This window comes from Macrobrachium nipponense, chromosome 43 (assembly GCF_015104395.2).
Source record: "Macrobrachium nipponense isolate FS-2020 chromosome 43, ASM1510439v2, whole genome shotgun sequence".
In the NCBI taxonomy this organism is placed as follows: Eukaryota; Metazoa; Arthropoda; class Malacostraca; order Decapoda; family Palaemonidae; genus Macrobrachium; species Macrobrachium nipponense.
In genome coordinates, this window is record NC_061104.1 from 21,767,324 (window position 1) to 21,784,123 (window position 16,800).

Below are 16,800 nucleotides of genomic sequence, written 5' to 3' on the forward strand. Positions count from 1 at the left end.
GATATATAGATATATATATATTCTAACTTTTCCTTCTTTGAATACACAAGTTCAGTGGCGCTCCAGGCACCAAACCAAAGGAAACCTGAGATAATTATAGACGCATGGTACCCAACTGTCTTCTGATTTAAAATTAACCAAGTAGTACTTCTATGTCGATGTCACACGAGCTCCTTTTTCATATTTTAGGGAGTGAGGGATGTGATAGCTTAAGAGGGCATCTGTTAACTCCTTGCAGATTTTATGCAAGTTTTAGTTACCAAAAAGAAAGTCTTGGGATTTCATTGCAGCAAGGCGTTAAAAGATACCAGAAAACATAGTCGCTCGTGAGAAAGCACCTGAAATCCCGCAAAGCCAACTAAGAAGAAGAGTCAAGAGAATCATCGCTCTTCTTCCTAAATTTCACGAGATTCTGCTGTGAATATGATGTCCTCCTCCATTACCAGAGAAAGCAGTTAAGAGTAAGAAGCTGGTCCTGTCAGATGACCTACGATGAAAATACATATAACAGAAAAAGCCACACATTACTGGACGGGGACTTCGAGCGTATACAAACCCTCGTTGAAATTCAGAAGGGGAGAAAAGGACTCGGACGCCAGACTAGCCTGAGAAGGTCTGCTCTGAACGTCATGCACCGCCGCTACGGGAACGGCGCCGAACCGCTCTGCTAAAGCAGACACGCTCCCTGCTTCCTCCACCTGCTCGTGGTCGACGAAGAATTGGGGCGTTTTGGAGAATGGGGAGCTCCCAGCGGCGTAGATGTGCTGGGAGAGGACTGCGCTCTTCAGCAGAGGGTTGACGGAGAACTGCTCTCTCCCTGAACCGTCTTTGGCCGTGTAAAAGATGGCCGTAGAGTCTTCCTCTGGCGTTTGGTCTCGTGAACGTACCTGAAGTTGAAAAAGTATCTTTATATAGATTTGTTCGTGTATAACTGAATCACTAAGATATGGAACGTGATGAGTATATAAATAAAAGCAATTGCCAAGCAGGAGAATGAACCAAAAGAGTGGGGCTAGACCTTTCGACTTATACTGCTAAGTAAAGGACAATAAGTCGAAAGGCCTTGCACCACTCCGTTGTTTCACTTTCCTTCGTGGTATTTGCCTTTGCCTATATATATATATATATATATATATATATATATATATATATATATATATATATATATGTATATATATAAGTCATATCACATTTCCGTGATTCATATACATATATCGAGCTACAATGTCCTTTAATATCTAATTCACTCTACCTCAGAATTAATATATTTTCATATATGCTTAACCGAAGGGGAATTTTTTCTCGATAATAGATTTGCCGGGACCAGGGCGCGAACCTATTCATATATGCTTAACCGAAGGGGAATTTTTTCTTGATAATAGATTTGCCCTGGTCCAGGCAAATCTATTATCGAGAAAAAATTCCCCTTCGGTTAAGCATATATGAATAGGTTCGCGCCCTGGTCCCGGCAAATCTATTATCGAGAAAAAATTCCCCTTCGGTTAAGCATATATGAAAATATATTAATTCTGAGGTAGAGTGAATTAGATATTAAAGGACATTGTAGCTATATATATATATATATATATATATATTATATAATTTAATTCAATTGTATCAAATTTTTATCAACTCATACCTCTGGACTGCTCTCGCCTACTTCAGTATCAACTCTGAATCCATTATTCGGGTCGCTGCTGTATTTCCAGACATTTGGTGATCCTGGAAGACGAGAATTAATAAATAACAGGATAACAGGAATCAAAACGGAACACGAAACATATTCCTCGAAATCTGGAAAGTCCTTGGCAGTGAAATTCACAAACACAATTGGCAAAACGACTTATTCTTGAATTTTAACTTGGAAGGAGAATAAACTCTTCTTGTCAAGGTTTTTTTTTCTTTCTTTTTTTTTTTTTTTACTAAACTATATAGTAAAATTCACAAACACAATTGGCAAAACGACTTATTCTTGAATTTTAACTTGGAAGAAGAATAAACTCTTCTTGTCAAGGATTTTTTTTTTCCACGGTGATCTGTTAAGACCTGTCTATTTCCTAATATCTTTTTTTAACACTGGTGTCCTTCAAGTCCAAAAGTTATTTCCCTTCCCGGGCAGGATTTGGACCCAAGGTGGCTAGAGAAATTAGGCTAGTGGACACACCACACCAATAAGATTCTTGAAGTCAGCACTTTCATAAAATATAAAAAAAATATATAAAAATTAATTCTTTGGAATTCGTACATTATGTGGTTATAATCTGAGGGTAAATGTATATATTGACTGTTGATTATAGTGTACATTTTGAGGTGTATACTTTGAAATTAACGTTGATATTGTGTTTATCGACAATAATCTTGGTATTGGGTTTTTCGACAATGAACTTGGTATTGTGTTTTTCGACAATAAAGAGTCTGAGTGTATATTTTTGGTATGTAGATGTGATCATTTTGATTTTGACAATGAAAGAGTGTGTTTCGAAAGCTGACAACGGGCGTGTGTATTTTCAGGTTTGTTTTGGAAGTGTAAACTTTGGATGTGACTGAGTATGTGTTTTGTGGTTAATCGGATGAAGTAAGTATTTTGGTATTTAGCCAGTAAAAACTTATATTTTATCAAGATCTAATAGCGGAAGTTTGTATTTTGTAATGTAAAAGTTGAATTGTGAATTTTATCATTTAACAAATGAAGTTTGTAATTTGAAGATCTGAAGATCGTAGACCGAAATTTGAGTGGTAGTGTTTTCTTAAGATCTGACACTGCGGATCTTGAAGTGTTTATACCAAGATGTGGCAGTGTTCATATGAGACCTGAAAGTTGAAGTATGTATCCTAAGACCTGCCAGTAGAATTTTGTATTTTCAGATCATCTGACGGCAGGAGGGTATTATGAGATTGCCAGTGGAATGTTGCATTTTGAGATCTGAAGTGAAGTAGTGTGCATTTGGAGACGTGACAGCTCTAGCGTTTTCCAAGATCTGTGAGTGGAAAAGTGTATTTTGAGATCTGATAGCAGGAGTGTTTTCTGAAATCCGTCCGTGAGATATTGTGTATTCTGTGATATGACAGCGGGAATTTATTCCGAGATATCCCAGTGTAGTTAAGCGTGTATTCCGAGTCTCACCGTTGGCATCCACAAAACCAACAACTCCCCTGACATTGCCACCCACGTCTCTTGACTCATGGTGAACTCGTCCCGGGAACTCGTAACCATAGGCATAGTTGGTGCCAGAGCGTTCGTTGAATTGCGACCTGCGGAAAGGTAGAAGAAAAATTCGGATTATTATTATTATTATTATTATTATTATTATTATTATTATTATTATTACTCAAACGCAGCAAATATAGACTATGAACATTCCAAGTTACGAACCAACATCAATAGGCCTAATGCACAACATTGTCGCAACAAATTTCACTAGGCCTATCATTCGAAGAACTGCTTCTATATGCCAGTCACATCTTCCAATATCGAACTTGCAATCTTGTTTACTTACCATACTTGTTGATTGGCTTGAGGTATCGTGTACGCGTAGCGGAACCCAGGGAATGGGCCGGCCAGTGCTAGACCAAACAAGCACGATGTCACCTGAAAATTAGACCGATAATGTTGAGTGACTTTTTACACTTTTTAAGAAGGTTTAATTAATTTTTTTAATCTTATATATTTTATTTAACCTGTAAAGGAGAAATATCTGATTGGCTGTTTGTGGAGCTTGTTTTCATCAAGGTGAATTCCTCAATTTTGATATCAGAATTCGTTATTCATGTTTTGCTTTATTAATTGTAGTTAGGTTTCTGAATGATTTTCTGCTATAGTTGAATTCGTGTCTCAATACGGATTCTCTATTCCAGTTATGCCACTCGTGAATGTAAAAGAAATTTCCATTAAATTTTAAATGTCAAGATCTCTGCGAGACTGCAATGATTTATGTATAACACATAATCAAGTAGTTATTAAAAGCTATTTTACTTCACGTCTCTTCACTATTTTTAGAATAATGATAATACTAATAATAACATATTAATGATAATAATAATCTGTATGATGCTCTTTCTTTCCTGCTTGGCTTTGTTAGCTTCACGTTAAGATCAGCAATTCTACCAAGCCGGTTTTTAGACACACCCTCCTCTAGCTAGTCCACCCCCACCCATCCTCCCCCCCCCCCTACCCCTTCCTTGGTTCGAAATCCTTGCTTAGAACTTCACACAGTATGCCATAGGTAATTAATAGGGGGTGGGGGAGTCAAAATAGATATCATAGACTAGAGCCAGTTGCCAGGTTGAGTAAGTTGTTACACTTTGCGGCGTGTTTAGGACAAGCCCATTGGGGGGGACCGTAAAAACATAAACAAAAGACTAAATATCACAAAGATAATGACCCCCAAGAAATATTAGCCCTAGTTAACGACCCCAGAAAACTTTTGGGTTTACTATCTAGGGAAGAACTTTCCATTCTTATTCTAATCGAGTGTAAATAAGGAAAAAATCCGAATAGAATTAAAACCTTTATTCAAACTTTCCCTCCGAAAGTTAAATGACGAATGTTTTTGAAACATTTACTATCAAATATGTCATTTATTTCATGTAAAAAGAATGTTCATATAAAAAGAGAGAGAGAGAGAGAGAGAGAGAGAGAGAGAGAGAGAGAGAGAGAGAGAGAGAGAAGTAAAAATTGCTATCTAGGGATGATCTTTCCATTCCTATTCTAATCGAGTGTAAATAAGGAAAGATCCGAATGGAATTAAAACCTTCATCAAACATGTCCTCTAAAAGTTAAAGGACGAATGTTTTTGAAACATTTACTATCAAATATGTTATTTATTTCATATTTAAGGATGTTCATGAGAGAGAGAGAGAGAGAGAGAGAGAGAGAGAGAGAGAAGTAAAATGACTGTATGGGATCGGAGACGATAAAATGCAAGTAATAAACAAAACACAATCGAAGAAAGAGAGCCTCGGCAACAAGAGACGAGAGTTTATTAACAAAGCCGTCACATCTTGACATGGAACTGATATTAACAAACTAATCATTAATCAAGACAGAAAAAGTATCTAGGCCTACGTCTCTGTCGGCTGGTCAGATCCCAGAAGTCCACAACAGTCCTGTAACAACTTAAAACCACACCATGGCGAAGTATGCAGTTGCCATACCACGCTATTCAGCCAGGACCCTTTCAGGAAACCACCACCACTCCTCACCCCTCCCTATACGGGATCTTCAGAAAGTGGACTGACGAGTCTGCAAAGGTGACCTCTGGCGGCATCAGTGGGCTAAATTTATGCTCTCTCTCTCTCTCTCTCTCTCTCTCTCTCTCTCTCTCTCTCTCTTTCCTCTTTGTTCAAGTCGAGTAACTCGGCTAAAAACTAAATGAAGATTAAGGTACCCTCTTGATGAAGGATTCTGTAGACCCATAAGATACGATTCTCTAGAGGGAGAATTCTGTAGGCCTATACAGTAACCGTTTCGTTCAGTTCAGTTGTCCCTCTGTTGACCTAAGCGGTAAACTAGTGCACCTGTTAGTGAGGCGACTGTAGTGGGTGGAAATCATAATGGCTGAGAACTAAAAGGTGTCTGAGAAAAGGAGCATGGTGAGAGGAAATATGTATGAATACACCAGTCACGTACACAATGTATCGTCAATTCTGAAGGTTCATTTGCATATAGCGAAATGAATCTAGTGTTGCCATCTCTACAGTTGTTAGATTAAGATGGCTGTATGCCAGCACGGGCCCTTGCTCGAAAGCATTCGTTAAGATTATAAAAATCCCAACAATAAAAATATCAACCATATTTCAATAAATGGAAGCTGTAAGGTCGTACTGGGGCATCACGCCCCGGTGGGCACGAGTCACTAACCTCTCCAGGACATGACCTTTGAAGGGTTGACTCTATAACGGTGAGTCTCAACGGTAAATACCAGAGTATTCAAAGGCTGACTGCCGCCGCTTGGAGACAGTGCAAACTTCACGGAGAGAGAGAGAGAGAGAGAGAGAAATGGCTGGAGTGTAATTAGGCTTTATACGAGATGACAATTTTTAGTTTGGAATAAAATGAAGGAAGGAGTGCTTGTGTAATAGAGAAAGGGAGAGGGGAGGGGTGGTGGAGAGAGAGAGAGAGAGAGAGAGAGAGAGAGAGAGAGAGAGAGAGAGAGAGAGAGAGAGAGAGAGAGAGAGAGGAATAAGTTGTTAATACTGATGGATTCCAGGATATTTATAGTAAACACAACTAATATCCCCCCCCCCCTCTCTCTCTCTCTCTCTCTCTCTCTCTCTCTCTCTCTCTCTCTCTCATTAAATCTGTTTTCAGTCTACCACGTGCCTGTAGGTAACAGCCCGGAATGTCTGTGCTGTTATCCTGATACAGACCAACCTACTAATACAATGATTACAGCTTAATTACACTAGTATTACAGTGAGAAGACAAAACAATGTAGGAAGATATTTATAACTGGGGTTTTAACCTGATCGCCTTATAATCATTTTTAATGAGTTTCATACAAGTATATTACCATGGGCGTACGAGCTCTGATATCAGCATACAATGAAATCTGGCACTGTTTCTTTCAATACAAAAGTAAATATCGAAGGAAAAAAGTCCAATAACCCAGAAATATTCGTGGTAATTATCTTCATACACATGCAATGACACCGCTGGACGTAACTTAAATAGTAATGAAAATATTTAGCTCAAAAATTTTAAAAACAATCTCAAAAACCTTCAGTAGGTACACTAGGCGAGTTTATCAAGCATCCAAGGAGAAAACACTAGTACCATTTTCACAGACTTATCACGATAAAAAAAACATAAATCATCTGTTTCCAGTAACGAAAATGGAATTCAAAACGAAGGTCACAACACAGACGCAGCCATTTTAAACCAAAGCACAACTATTTCTAAAATATTACCGCGGAAAAGGACCAAAAATTAGCGAACACTCACCAGGAACCTCATGATGGCGGGAAAGGAAGGCGGGGATAAGGCCCCAGACCGGCGGTACCTAGCATTTTATACCGGCGGTGTTGACCACTCGCAGGGCGATGTTTATAGTCGAGTTCCGGACGATAATTTAATATGTAGGTGAAAACTGAAGACTTTCTATAAAAACCTATACGCTAAGCAGGAAGGATTATAGGCCTGTTTTCCTTTTGTTTGTTTTATCAGATGTTTCTACCTGTTTCCTTGGCGTTTTCTTTCATTTATTACCGTTTGCTGAAGGAACTGGAGGTACGTTTCGAGGTCACTGAACTCAAGAAGGAAAATCCAGGCTTAAAAATGATTTCATTTCGAGTATTCGTAAATCATTTTCTCAAAATTATCATAATACGTCTATTCTTATTCAGTAAACGTTTACAACTTATTTTCTTTTCATTTTATTGTATTTATTTCCTCCAGTAATCATATTTCATTTATTTTTACAAATGTATTTCATGTTAAATTTATCATTTTGAACTTAACATTTTTTCTACAATTTTTATTTTTATTTAAAGTTTAGCAGAACATTTGCTATTGGATATTGGTTAAGCTTAATTCACTTCACTGTTAATTATTATTATTATTATTTTTTTTTTTGCTCTATCACAGTCCTCCAATTCGACTGGGTGGTATTCATAGTGTGGGCTTCCGGGTTGCATCCTGCCTCCTTAGGAGTCCATCACTTTTCTTACTATGTGTGCCGTTTCTAGGATCACACTCTTCTTTGCAATGAGTCCTGGAGCTACTTCAGCATCTAGTTTTTCTAGATTCCTTTTCAGGGATCTTGGGATCGTGCCTAGTGCTCCTATGATTATGGGTACGATTTCCACTGGCATATCCCATATCCTTCTTATTTCTTTTATTTTCAGATCTTGATACTTATCCATTTTTTCCCTCTCTTTCTCTTCAACTCTGGTGTCCCATGGTATTGCGACATCAATGAGTGATACTTTCTTCTTGACTTTGTCAATCAACGTCACGTCTGGTCTGTTTGCACGTATCACCCTATCCGTTCTGATACCATAGTCCCAGAGGATCTTTGCCTGATCGTTTTCTATCACTCCTTCAGGTTGGTGCTCGTACCACTTATTACTGCAAGGTAGCTGGTGTTTCTTGCACAGGCTCCAGTGGAGGGCTTTTGCCACTGAATCATGCCTTTTTTTGTACTGGTTCTGTGCAAGTGCCGGGCATTCGCTTGCTATGTGGTTTATGGTTTCATTTTTCGTATTGCACTTCCTACATATGGGAGAGATGTTATTTCCATCTATCGTTCTTTGAACATATCTGGTTCTTAGGGCCTGATCTTGTGCCGCTGTTATCATTCCTTCAGTTTCCTTCTTTAGCTCTCCCCTCTGTAGCCATTGCCACGTGTCATCGCTGGCTAGTTCTTTAGTCTGTCTCATGTATTGTCCGTGCATTGGTTTGTTGTGCCAGTCCTCTGTTCTGTCTGTCATTCTCCTGTCTCTGTATATTTCTGGTCTTCGTCTACTTTTATTAGTCCTTCTTCCCATGCACTCTTTAGCCACTCGTCTTCACTGGTTTTCATATATTGCCCCAGTGCTCTGTTCTCGATGTTGACGCAGTCCTCTATACTTAGTAGTCCTCTCCCTCCTTCCTTTCGTGTTATGTATAGTCTGTCCGTATTTGCTCTTGGGTGTAGTGCTTTGTGTATTGTCATATGTTTCCTGGTTTTCTGATCTATGCTGCGGACTTCTGCCTTCGTCCATTTCCACTTTTCCTGTGCTGTATCTGATTACTGGCACTGCCCATGTGTTTATGGCTTTTATCATATTTCCGGCGTTGAGTTTTGACGTGAGTATCGCCTTGAGTCTCTACATATATTCTTTCCTGATCGTGTCCTTCATCTCTTGGTGTTTTATATCCCCTCCTTCCATTATTCCCAGGTATTTGTATCCTTTCTCATCCATGTGTTTGATGTTGCTCCCTTCTGGTAGCTTATCCCTTCAGTTCTCGTTACTTTGCCTTTTTGTATGTTGACTAAGGCGCATTTTTCTATTCCAAAATCCATCCTGATGTCCCCAGATAAAATCCTTACAGTCTGGATTAGGGTATCTATTTCCTTGATGCTCTTACCATACAGCTTGATGTCGTCCATGAACATCAGATGGTTGATTCTGTTGGCTCCAGTAAGTCAAGGAAGAAGAAACAGGGAGAATAAAACAAAGATTCACAGAGATCACGACAGACACAGTTAGACACCAAACTAAAGAAAATGCCAAACTGGAAAGCCCCAGGTCCCGATGAAGTCCATGGATACTGGCTCAAAAACTTCAAGGCCCTACACAAAAGAATATCAGAACAACTCCAGCATTGTATCTCAAATCACCATGCACCCAAATGGATGACCACAGGAAGAACATCCTTTGTACAAAAAGACAAGAGTAAGGGAAATATAGCCAGTAACTACAGGCCTATCACCTGCCTACCAATAATGTGGAAGTTACTAACAGGTATCATCTGTGAAAGGCTATACAACTACCTAGAGGAGACAAACACCATCCACCCCACCAACAGAAAGGCTGCAGAAGGAAGTGTAGGGGCACAAAAGACCAGCTCCTGATAGACAAAAAGGGTAATGAAGAACAGTAGGAGAAGGAAAACCAACCTAAGCATGGCATGGATAGACTATAAGAAAGCCTTCGACATGATACCACATACAGATATTGCCCCAGTGCTCTGTTCTCGATGTTGACGCAGTCCTCTATACTTAGTAGTCCTCTCCCTCCTTCCTTTCGTGTTATGTATAGTCTGTCCGTATTTGCTCTTGGGTGTAGTGCTTTGTGTATTGTCATATGTTTCCTGGTTTTTCTGATCTATGCTGCGGACTTCTGCCTTCGTCCATTCCACTTTTCCTGCGCTGTATCTGATTACTACTGGCACTGCCCATGTGTTTATGGCTTTTATCATATTTCCGGCGTTGAGTTTTGACTTGAGTATCGCCTTGAGTCTCTACATATATTCTTTCCTGATCGTGTCCTTCATCTCTTGGTGTTTTATATCCCCTCCTTCCATTATTCCCAGGTAATTGTATCCTGTCTCATCTATGTGTTTGATGTTGCTCCCATCTGGTAGCTTTATCCCTTCAGTTCTCGTTACTTTGCCTTTTTGTATGTTGACTAAGGCGCATTTTTCTATTCCAAACTCCATCCTGATGTCCCCAGATACAATCCTTACAGTCTGGATTAGGGTATCTATTTCCTTGATGCTCTTACCATACAGCTTGATGTCGTCCATGAACATCAGATGGTTGATTCTGTTGGCTCCAGGAAGTCAAGGAAGAAGAAACAGGGAGAATAAAAACAAAGATTCACAGAGATCACGACAGACACAGTTAGACACCAACTAAAGAAAAATGCCCAACTGGAAAGCCCCAGGTCCCGATGAAGTCCATGGATACTGGCTCAAAAAAAAAACTTCAAGGCCCTACACAAAAGAATAGCAGAACAACTCCAGCATTGTATCTCAAATCACCATGCACCCAAATGGATGACCACAGGAAGAACATCCTTAGTACAAAAAGACAAGAGTAAGGGAAATATAGCCAGTAACTACAGACCTATCACCTGCCTACCAATAATGTGGAAGTTACTAACAGGTATCATCAGTGAAAGGCTATACAACTACCTAGAGGAGACAAACACCATCCCCCACCAACAGAAAGGCTGCAGAAGGAAGTGTAGGGGCACAAAATACCAGCTCCTGATAGACAAAATGGTAATGAAGAACAGTAGAGAAGGAAAACCAACCTAAGCATGGCATGGATAGACTATAAGAAAGCCTTCGACATGATACCACATACATGGCTAATAGAATGCCTGAAAATATATGGGGCAGATGAAAACACCATCAGCTTCCTCAAAAAATACAATGCGCAACTGGAATACATACTTACAAGCTCTGGAATAAGACTAGCAGAGGTTAATATTAGGAGAGGGATCTTCCAAGACGACTCACTGTCCTCACTACTATTCGTAGTAGCCATGATTCCCATGACAAAGTACTACAGAAGATGGATGCCGGGTACCAACTCAAGAAAAGAGACAACAGAATTATTATTATTATTATTATTATTATTATTATTATTATTATTATTATTATTTTATTATTTTATCATAGTAATCCTATTCTACTGGGTGGTTATTTTTGTATTATTATTATTTTTATTATTATTATTATTATTATTATTATTATTATTATTATTATTATTATTATATTATTATTATAATTTCCTATTCGACTTGTTGGTTTTTTGTATTATTATTATTTTGTGTGTGTGTGTGTGTCTATCACAGTCCTCCAATTCGACTGGGTGGTATTTATAGTGTGGGGTTCCGGGTTGCATCCTGCCTCCTTAGGAGTCCATCACTTTTCTTACTATGTGCGCCGTTTCCAGGATCACACTCTTCTGCATGAGTCCTGGAGCTAATTCAGCCTCTAGTTTTTCCAGATTCCTTTTCGGGGATCTTGGGATCGTGCCTAGTGTTCTTAAAAATTATGGGTACAATTTCCATTGGTATATCCCATATCCTCCTTATTTCTATTTTCAGGTCTTAATACTTATCCATTTTTACCCTCTCTTTCTCTTCAACTTTGATGTCCCATGGTATTGCGACATCAGTGAGTGATACTTTCTTCTTGATTTTGTCAATCAACGTCACATCTGCTCTATTCGCACGTATCACCCTTTCTGTTCTGATACCATATTCCTAGAGGACCTTTGTCTGATCGTTTTCTATCGCTCCTTCAGGTTGGTACTGCAAGGTAGCTGATGTTTCTTGCACAGGCTCCAGTGGAGGGCTTTTGCCACTGAATCATGTCTCTTTTTGTACTGGTTCTGTGCAAGTGCCGGACATTCGCTTGATTCAGGGTTTATGGTTTCATTTTTTTTATTCATTTTTATTATAATTATATTAATTATTAATTATTATATTATTATTATTATTATTATTAATTACTTACTTACTTACTTACTTCTTACTTACTTACCTACTTACATATTCTTCTTAACAATTTATGATTTTGATCTAGAGGTTACCAAATTTCATAAAAGCCACTTTTTTTAAATAAATTCAGTAATCATATTTCATAATTACCTTTACGTATATGCCTTCATATGATGTTCATTTGTTTATTTCATTTACGATATATATATGATATATATAATAATATATATATATATGATATATATATATATATTTATTTATTTGTATAATACACACACACACACACACACACACACACACACACACACACACACACACATATATATATATATATATATATATATATATATATATATATATATATATATAATATATATATATATATATATATATATATATATATATATATATATATAAAACTATATATATATATATATATATATATATATATATATATATATATATATATATATATATACTCAGTGGGATCCGTGTTCATATTGCTTGCATGCTTAGAAAACCGGCTTGCTTATAATTCAAATGCAACACTGCCTGCAAGCACTTATAGCACGTCTCTAGATTTTATGAAATCTTATTGCAATAAAACTTCAAGATAAAATACGTAGGTATCCTGCCAAGGAGTTGCATGACATAAAAAAAAGATTACCAAATTAGTTTTGTATCAAGATTTTTTAACTACTATTCTTTCATACAGATTTATTTGCTTGTCCTTTACGAAGGGCGGGGGGCGGCGAACCCACCTTAGACCAGTTTCCCAAGGTCACAGGCTTCCCGGGTGGCATGGAGCTCTACTCTACTTACTCGGGGAGTAAGCCTACGATCTATTTTGTTTTTGTTGTTGTTGTTGTTGCTCTTGTTATGGGGGGCGATTGGTAGGAAAGGTCTATGGAAGAGCCTAAAAAGATCTGAAAAAAGTGTTTCGCGTTGAGTCAACGATACAGGAATTTCAGAATGGGATATTTCAAGGTGTATTCTCTAGACCTTGGGATATTTATGATTTATTTATTAGAATGAAAATTTGAAAAATAAATAATGCATATGTTAAACAATACAGAACAATTATCTCTATTAGAATACATCATATTTATTTTAATTTTTGTTGGTGAAACGACGCACCATTTGACCATAGATTTTAGCATGCGCCTCAAGTAAGCTGGATGTCGGATCATGCCTTTTTTTTTTTGTAATTTTTGAAAGCTGGTTGATATTGGCGAATTTGTAAACATTGGGCGTTGGTCTGCAAAGTCTGCAAAATAAGTATTTTGTTTTCTCGAAGGTTTGAAAGGCCACTGATGTTTTCGAATGTCTGAAAATCAACTGCTGTTTTCGATTGTCTAAAAATCAACAGCTATTTTCCATTGTCTAAAAATCAATTGCTGTTCTCGAATGTCCGAAAATCAACAGCTGTTTTCGATTGTCCAAAAATCAACTGCTGTTTTCGATTGTCTGAAAATCAACTGCTGTTCTCGAATGTCTGAAAATCAACTGCTGTTTTCGATTGTCTATAAATCAACTGCTGTTTTCGATTGTCTATAAATCAACTGCTGTTCTCGAATGTCTAAAAATCAACTGTTGTTTTCGAGTGTCTGAAAATCAACTGCTGTTCTCGAATGTCTAAAAATCAACTGTTGTTTTCGAGTGTCTGAAAATCAACTGCTGTTCTCGAATGTCTAAAAATCAACTGCTGTTTTCGGATGTCTGAAAATCAATTGCTGTTCTCGAATGTCTGAAAATCAATTGCTGCTTTCGATTGTCTGAAAATCAACTGCTGTTTTCGATTGTCTATAACTCAACAAAATTAACTGCTATTTTCGATTGTCTGAAAATCAACTACTGTTTTCGAATATCTGAAAATCAATTGCTGTTCTCGAAAGTCTGAAAATCAACTGCTGATTTCAGACTTACTCTAGACAGTATATAACTGTTCTTGTATGTCTAAAAACCATTCGCTCTTCTCGAATGTCTAGGAATTAACTGCTGCTATCGAATTTATTCTAGACGGTAACAGTTCTTTAATGTCTAAAAGTTAGATACCCTCCTCGAATGATAAGAAGTTAGCTGCAAATTTGAATCTTATTGTAGACAGTAGCTGATCTTGGATGTGTAAAAGCCAGCTGCTGTTCTCGAAGGTGAACGTAAGTTAACTGCCGCTTTCAGACTTACTATAGACGGCAACCGTTCTTGGACGTAAAAAGTCAACTGCTGTTCTTATGAATGTGAAACTGGATTACTGGAGTTACCCCAAGCGTTAATAATTACAGTGCAAATCGTTAGTTGTATTTCTACTTGTTTATTTTCATATTTGGTAGATCGTCTAAAGCATTATAAATAGCTTGTGATTTGTAAATATATATATATATATATATATAATATATATATATATATATATATATATGTGTGTGTGTGTGTGTGTGTGTGTGTGTGTGTGTGTGTGTAATCATGTAACTCAGATATATTCCCATGTGAAAGTATTGTTTTGTTTGGACGGTCACGCCATCTATCGCCGAACCAAGAAACTATGACACGACCTCCGTCGGAAGCGGCTTTGGAAGTTGCACTCACAGATATAAAAGCTTTTATATCTGTGGTTGCACTGAGGTGACGTTTTACTTGACAGTTCTCGATGTAAACAAAACTCCGTACCGGTACAGCTAGTTTACGAAGAGTTACCCTCTTTTTCTCTGGTCTTCTCTTACTCTCTCTTCATTGGAATACTAGCTATAAGACGTCAACAAATTAGATAATTGTCATGAAATATATTTATAAGCTTGTTTCTACTCCATAACAAGAAATAAATTGATAAACATACAGTCCTGATGGCAAGAATATCCACGGCTCAGATTCAGTCACCTGATTAGAGAGTACCAACGTATACCTTCAATTTTGGGCCCACCCCAATTATGGCCGAAAAGTGAGGCGGGAACGCGATTATTTCAACTTTTTTTTTTCCAAGCCTCGTCACAACCGTTATAACCCGTCCAATTTTTTCTGGGACTATGCTTTTTTTCCTGAGACTCGTAACACCGTTATAATCAGTTTTATTAAGGCTTTTTGTTATTTTATAATAAATATCCACAACTGATATCGTGAACGCTCTAATCGTGTTTGTGTTTGGTGGAATGAGGACTTGACGCTGGTGACCTAATGATACGGTTTTTGAAATTATGTAAATAAATGTTTTAGTATTTACTTTCTTTTATACAGTAAGTCATCCAATAAGAAGCAAGACTATTTACTGTCAGCCTCGAAAACACATTTTCACCATTTTTTTTAAAGCATGAAGGTAAACAGTCACAAAGCCATTCTTTGAAATTCTCTCCTTGCTTTCGTGTACCCTGACTCATGATATATATATATATATATATATATATATATATATATATATATATATATATATAATATGCATATATATATAATATATATATATATATATATATATATATATATATATATATATAAAGAAATATATATACATATACATATATATACTCTTGGGAAACGACGGCTTTTAGAAGTTGACAATTCTCCAGTAACTGCCACGTTAGGCCGTGAAATAATCTATAAAAGAAAGCTCTGTAATATGCAACACCACAGAAGCCCCATCAGCAGGACTTCCATCCCTTTGACGTAAACTAATGTATTTACCTTTCACATATACATATTACACCTAAAGACGTTCAAAACCTCATGGCTAAGAATCCTTCCCTCTGTATTTTCCAAACTTCTTAACAAGGTTTGGAACTTCTGACTTCGTGACGCCTTCCATTCTGGTGTTGTTTCTTCTACAGGCGAAACAACACTTTCGATACTGAGGGTCGTTCACCTCGTAGGATGCTATTTCTACGACGGCAGTTCCTTAAGGAGGGCCTCTGCATAGCAACACGGTACTCCTACTACGGCTGCCGTTTCTGGGTCTACTGTATCTTCGGAACAGTGGTAGCTAGGTCTAGGGATGTCTCCTGATTGAAAGTTATATTTATTTAAATAATTCTAGGTTTAAATCATCTGCTCAGTGCCCACTAAGGCTATCCACACTGAAATCAAGAGGTCTGGACATAAAGTTCCAGAATTTAAGGCCGAATGGGGCCCCTGAATATGTCCAATCCTGACAAATTCTCATCCACTGTTGAACTCGGTCATCGAGGAGAAGGATAAAAAGGGAGTTTGAGGTTGGGGGGGAAGGCTTCGGGGGCTGGAGGTGGGAAGGGGAGGAGTGTTCTAGGATAGGTTGGGGTGAGGGGGACTGCCTGATCCCCTTGGCGAAGAAAAAGAAGCCAGTGAAGATGCGATTACCGGTTGGCTTTGTATCCTTGAAGACGTCTCAGTCTCCCCTAAAGAAAGAAAAAAGAAGGAAGTCACCCCGCCCATTAGAGAAAATATGTGGTAGACCTCACTCCGGTGTATGTCGCATACTCAAGGCTCAGTATCTGGAGCACTTGCTTGGGAATCTAGCCCTAACGGACTAGACAAACGTGCGACGGAAAGAGAGTCTCCGGGTACGTACGTACACACGCACGCGCGCTCAAGACCCAGCCAACCAGCTTTCATGTCTCGGCAAAAACTAGATCGGTTTTCAAAGTCCCTTACATAAATCCAGCTCGGTGTTATCACTCGAACTGGCATCAACTTCAAGGCTGAAGAAAAGGGATGTCCTGATGACCAGAAGCAATTTCGCTTTGCGCATGTGCAGACGATCACTAGCTATTTTTAAGTGTTGATACGAAAGCACGGAGACGAGAATGACTGACCGAATGAACCTATTCCACTGTCAAACGTTTTGTTTTTCTAAATTCTTACCTAAAATGAAGGTAAAGACCCTTTGCACAAAGGGATCAAGTG

At 38.0% G+C, this 16,800-nt stretch overlaps 1 protein-coding gene across 1 annotated transcript; it reads right to left on the reverse strand.

Moving 5' to 3' along the window:
• On the reverse strand, positions 1 to 7,005 carry LOC135213560 (uncharacterized). Its single transcript, XM_064247529.1, has 5 exons — positions 6,944 to 7,005; positions 3,498 to 3,589; positions 3,125 to 3,252; positions 1,640 to 1,722; positions 1 to 887 (listed from the first exon to the last, which is right to left on the reverse strand). Exons 1-5 carry the CDS (start codon positions 6,953 to 6,955, stop codon positions 525 to 527), a joined length of 678 nt encoding a protein of 225 aa, XP_064103599.1. The 5' UTR covers positions 6,956 to 7,005; the 3' UTR covers positions 1 to 524.
• Between the last annotated feature and the right edge of the window lie 9,795 nt (positions 7,006 to 16,800).

What these genes read in the sequence shown, in the direction of transcription:
- LOC135213560 (XM_064247529.1), bottom strand. An exon ending in TGGTTTTGTGGATGCCAACG is followed by an intron (nt 1,723 to 3,124) that starts GTGAGACTCGGA and finishes CTCGTCTTCCAG; the next exon opens with GATCACCAAATGTCTGGAAA. An exon ending in TAGGCGAGAGCAGTCCAGAG is followed by an intron (nt 888 to 1,639) that starts GTATGAGTTGAT and finishes TTTCAACTTCAG; the next exon opens with GTACGTTCACGAGACCAAAC.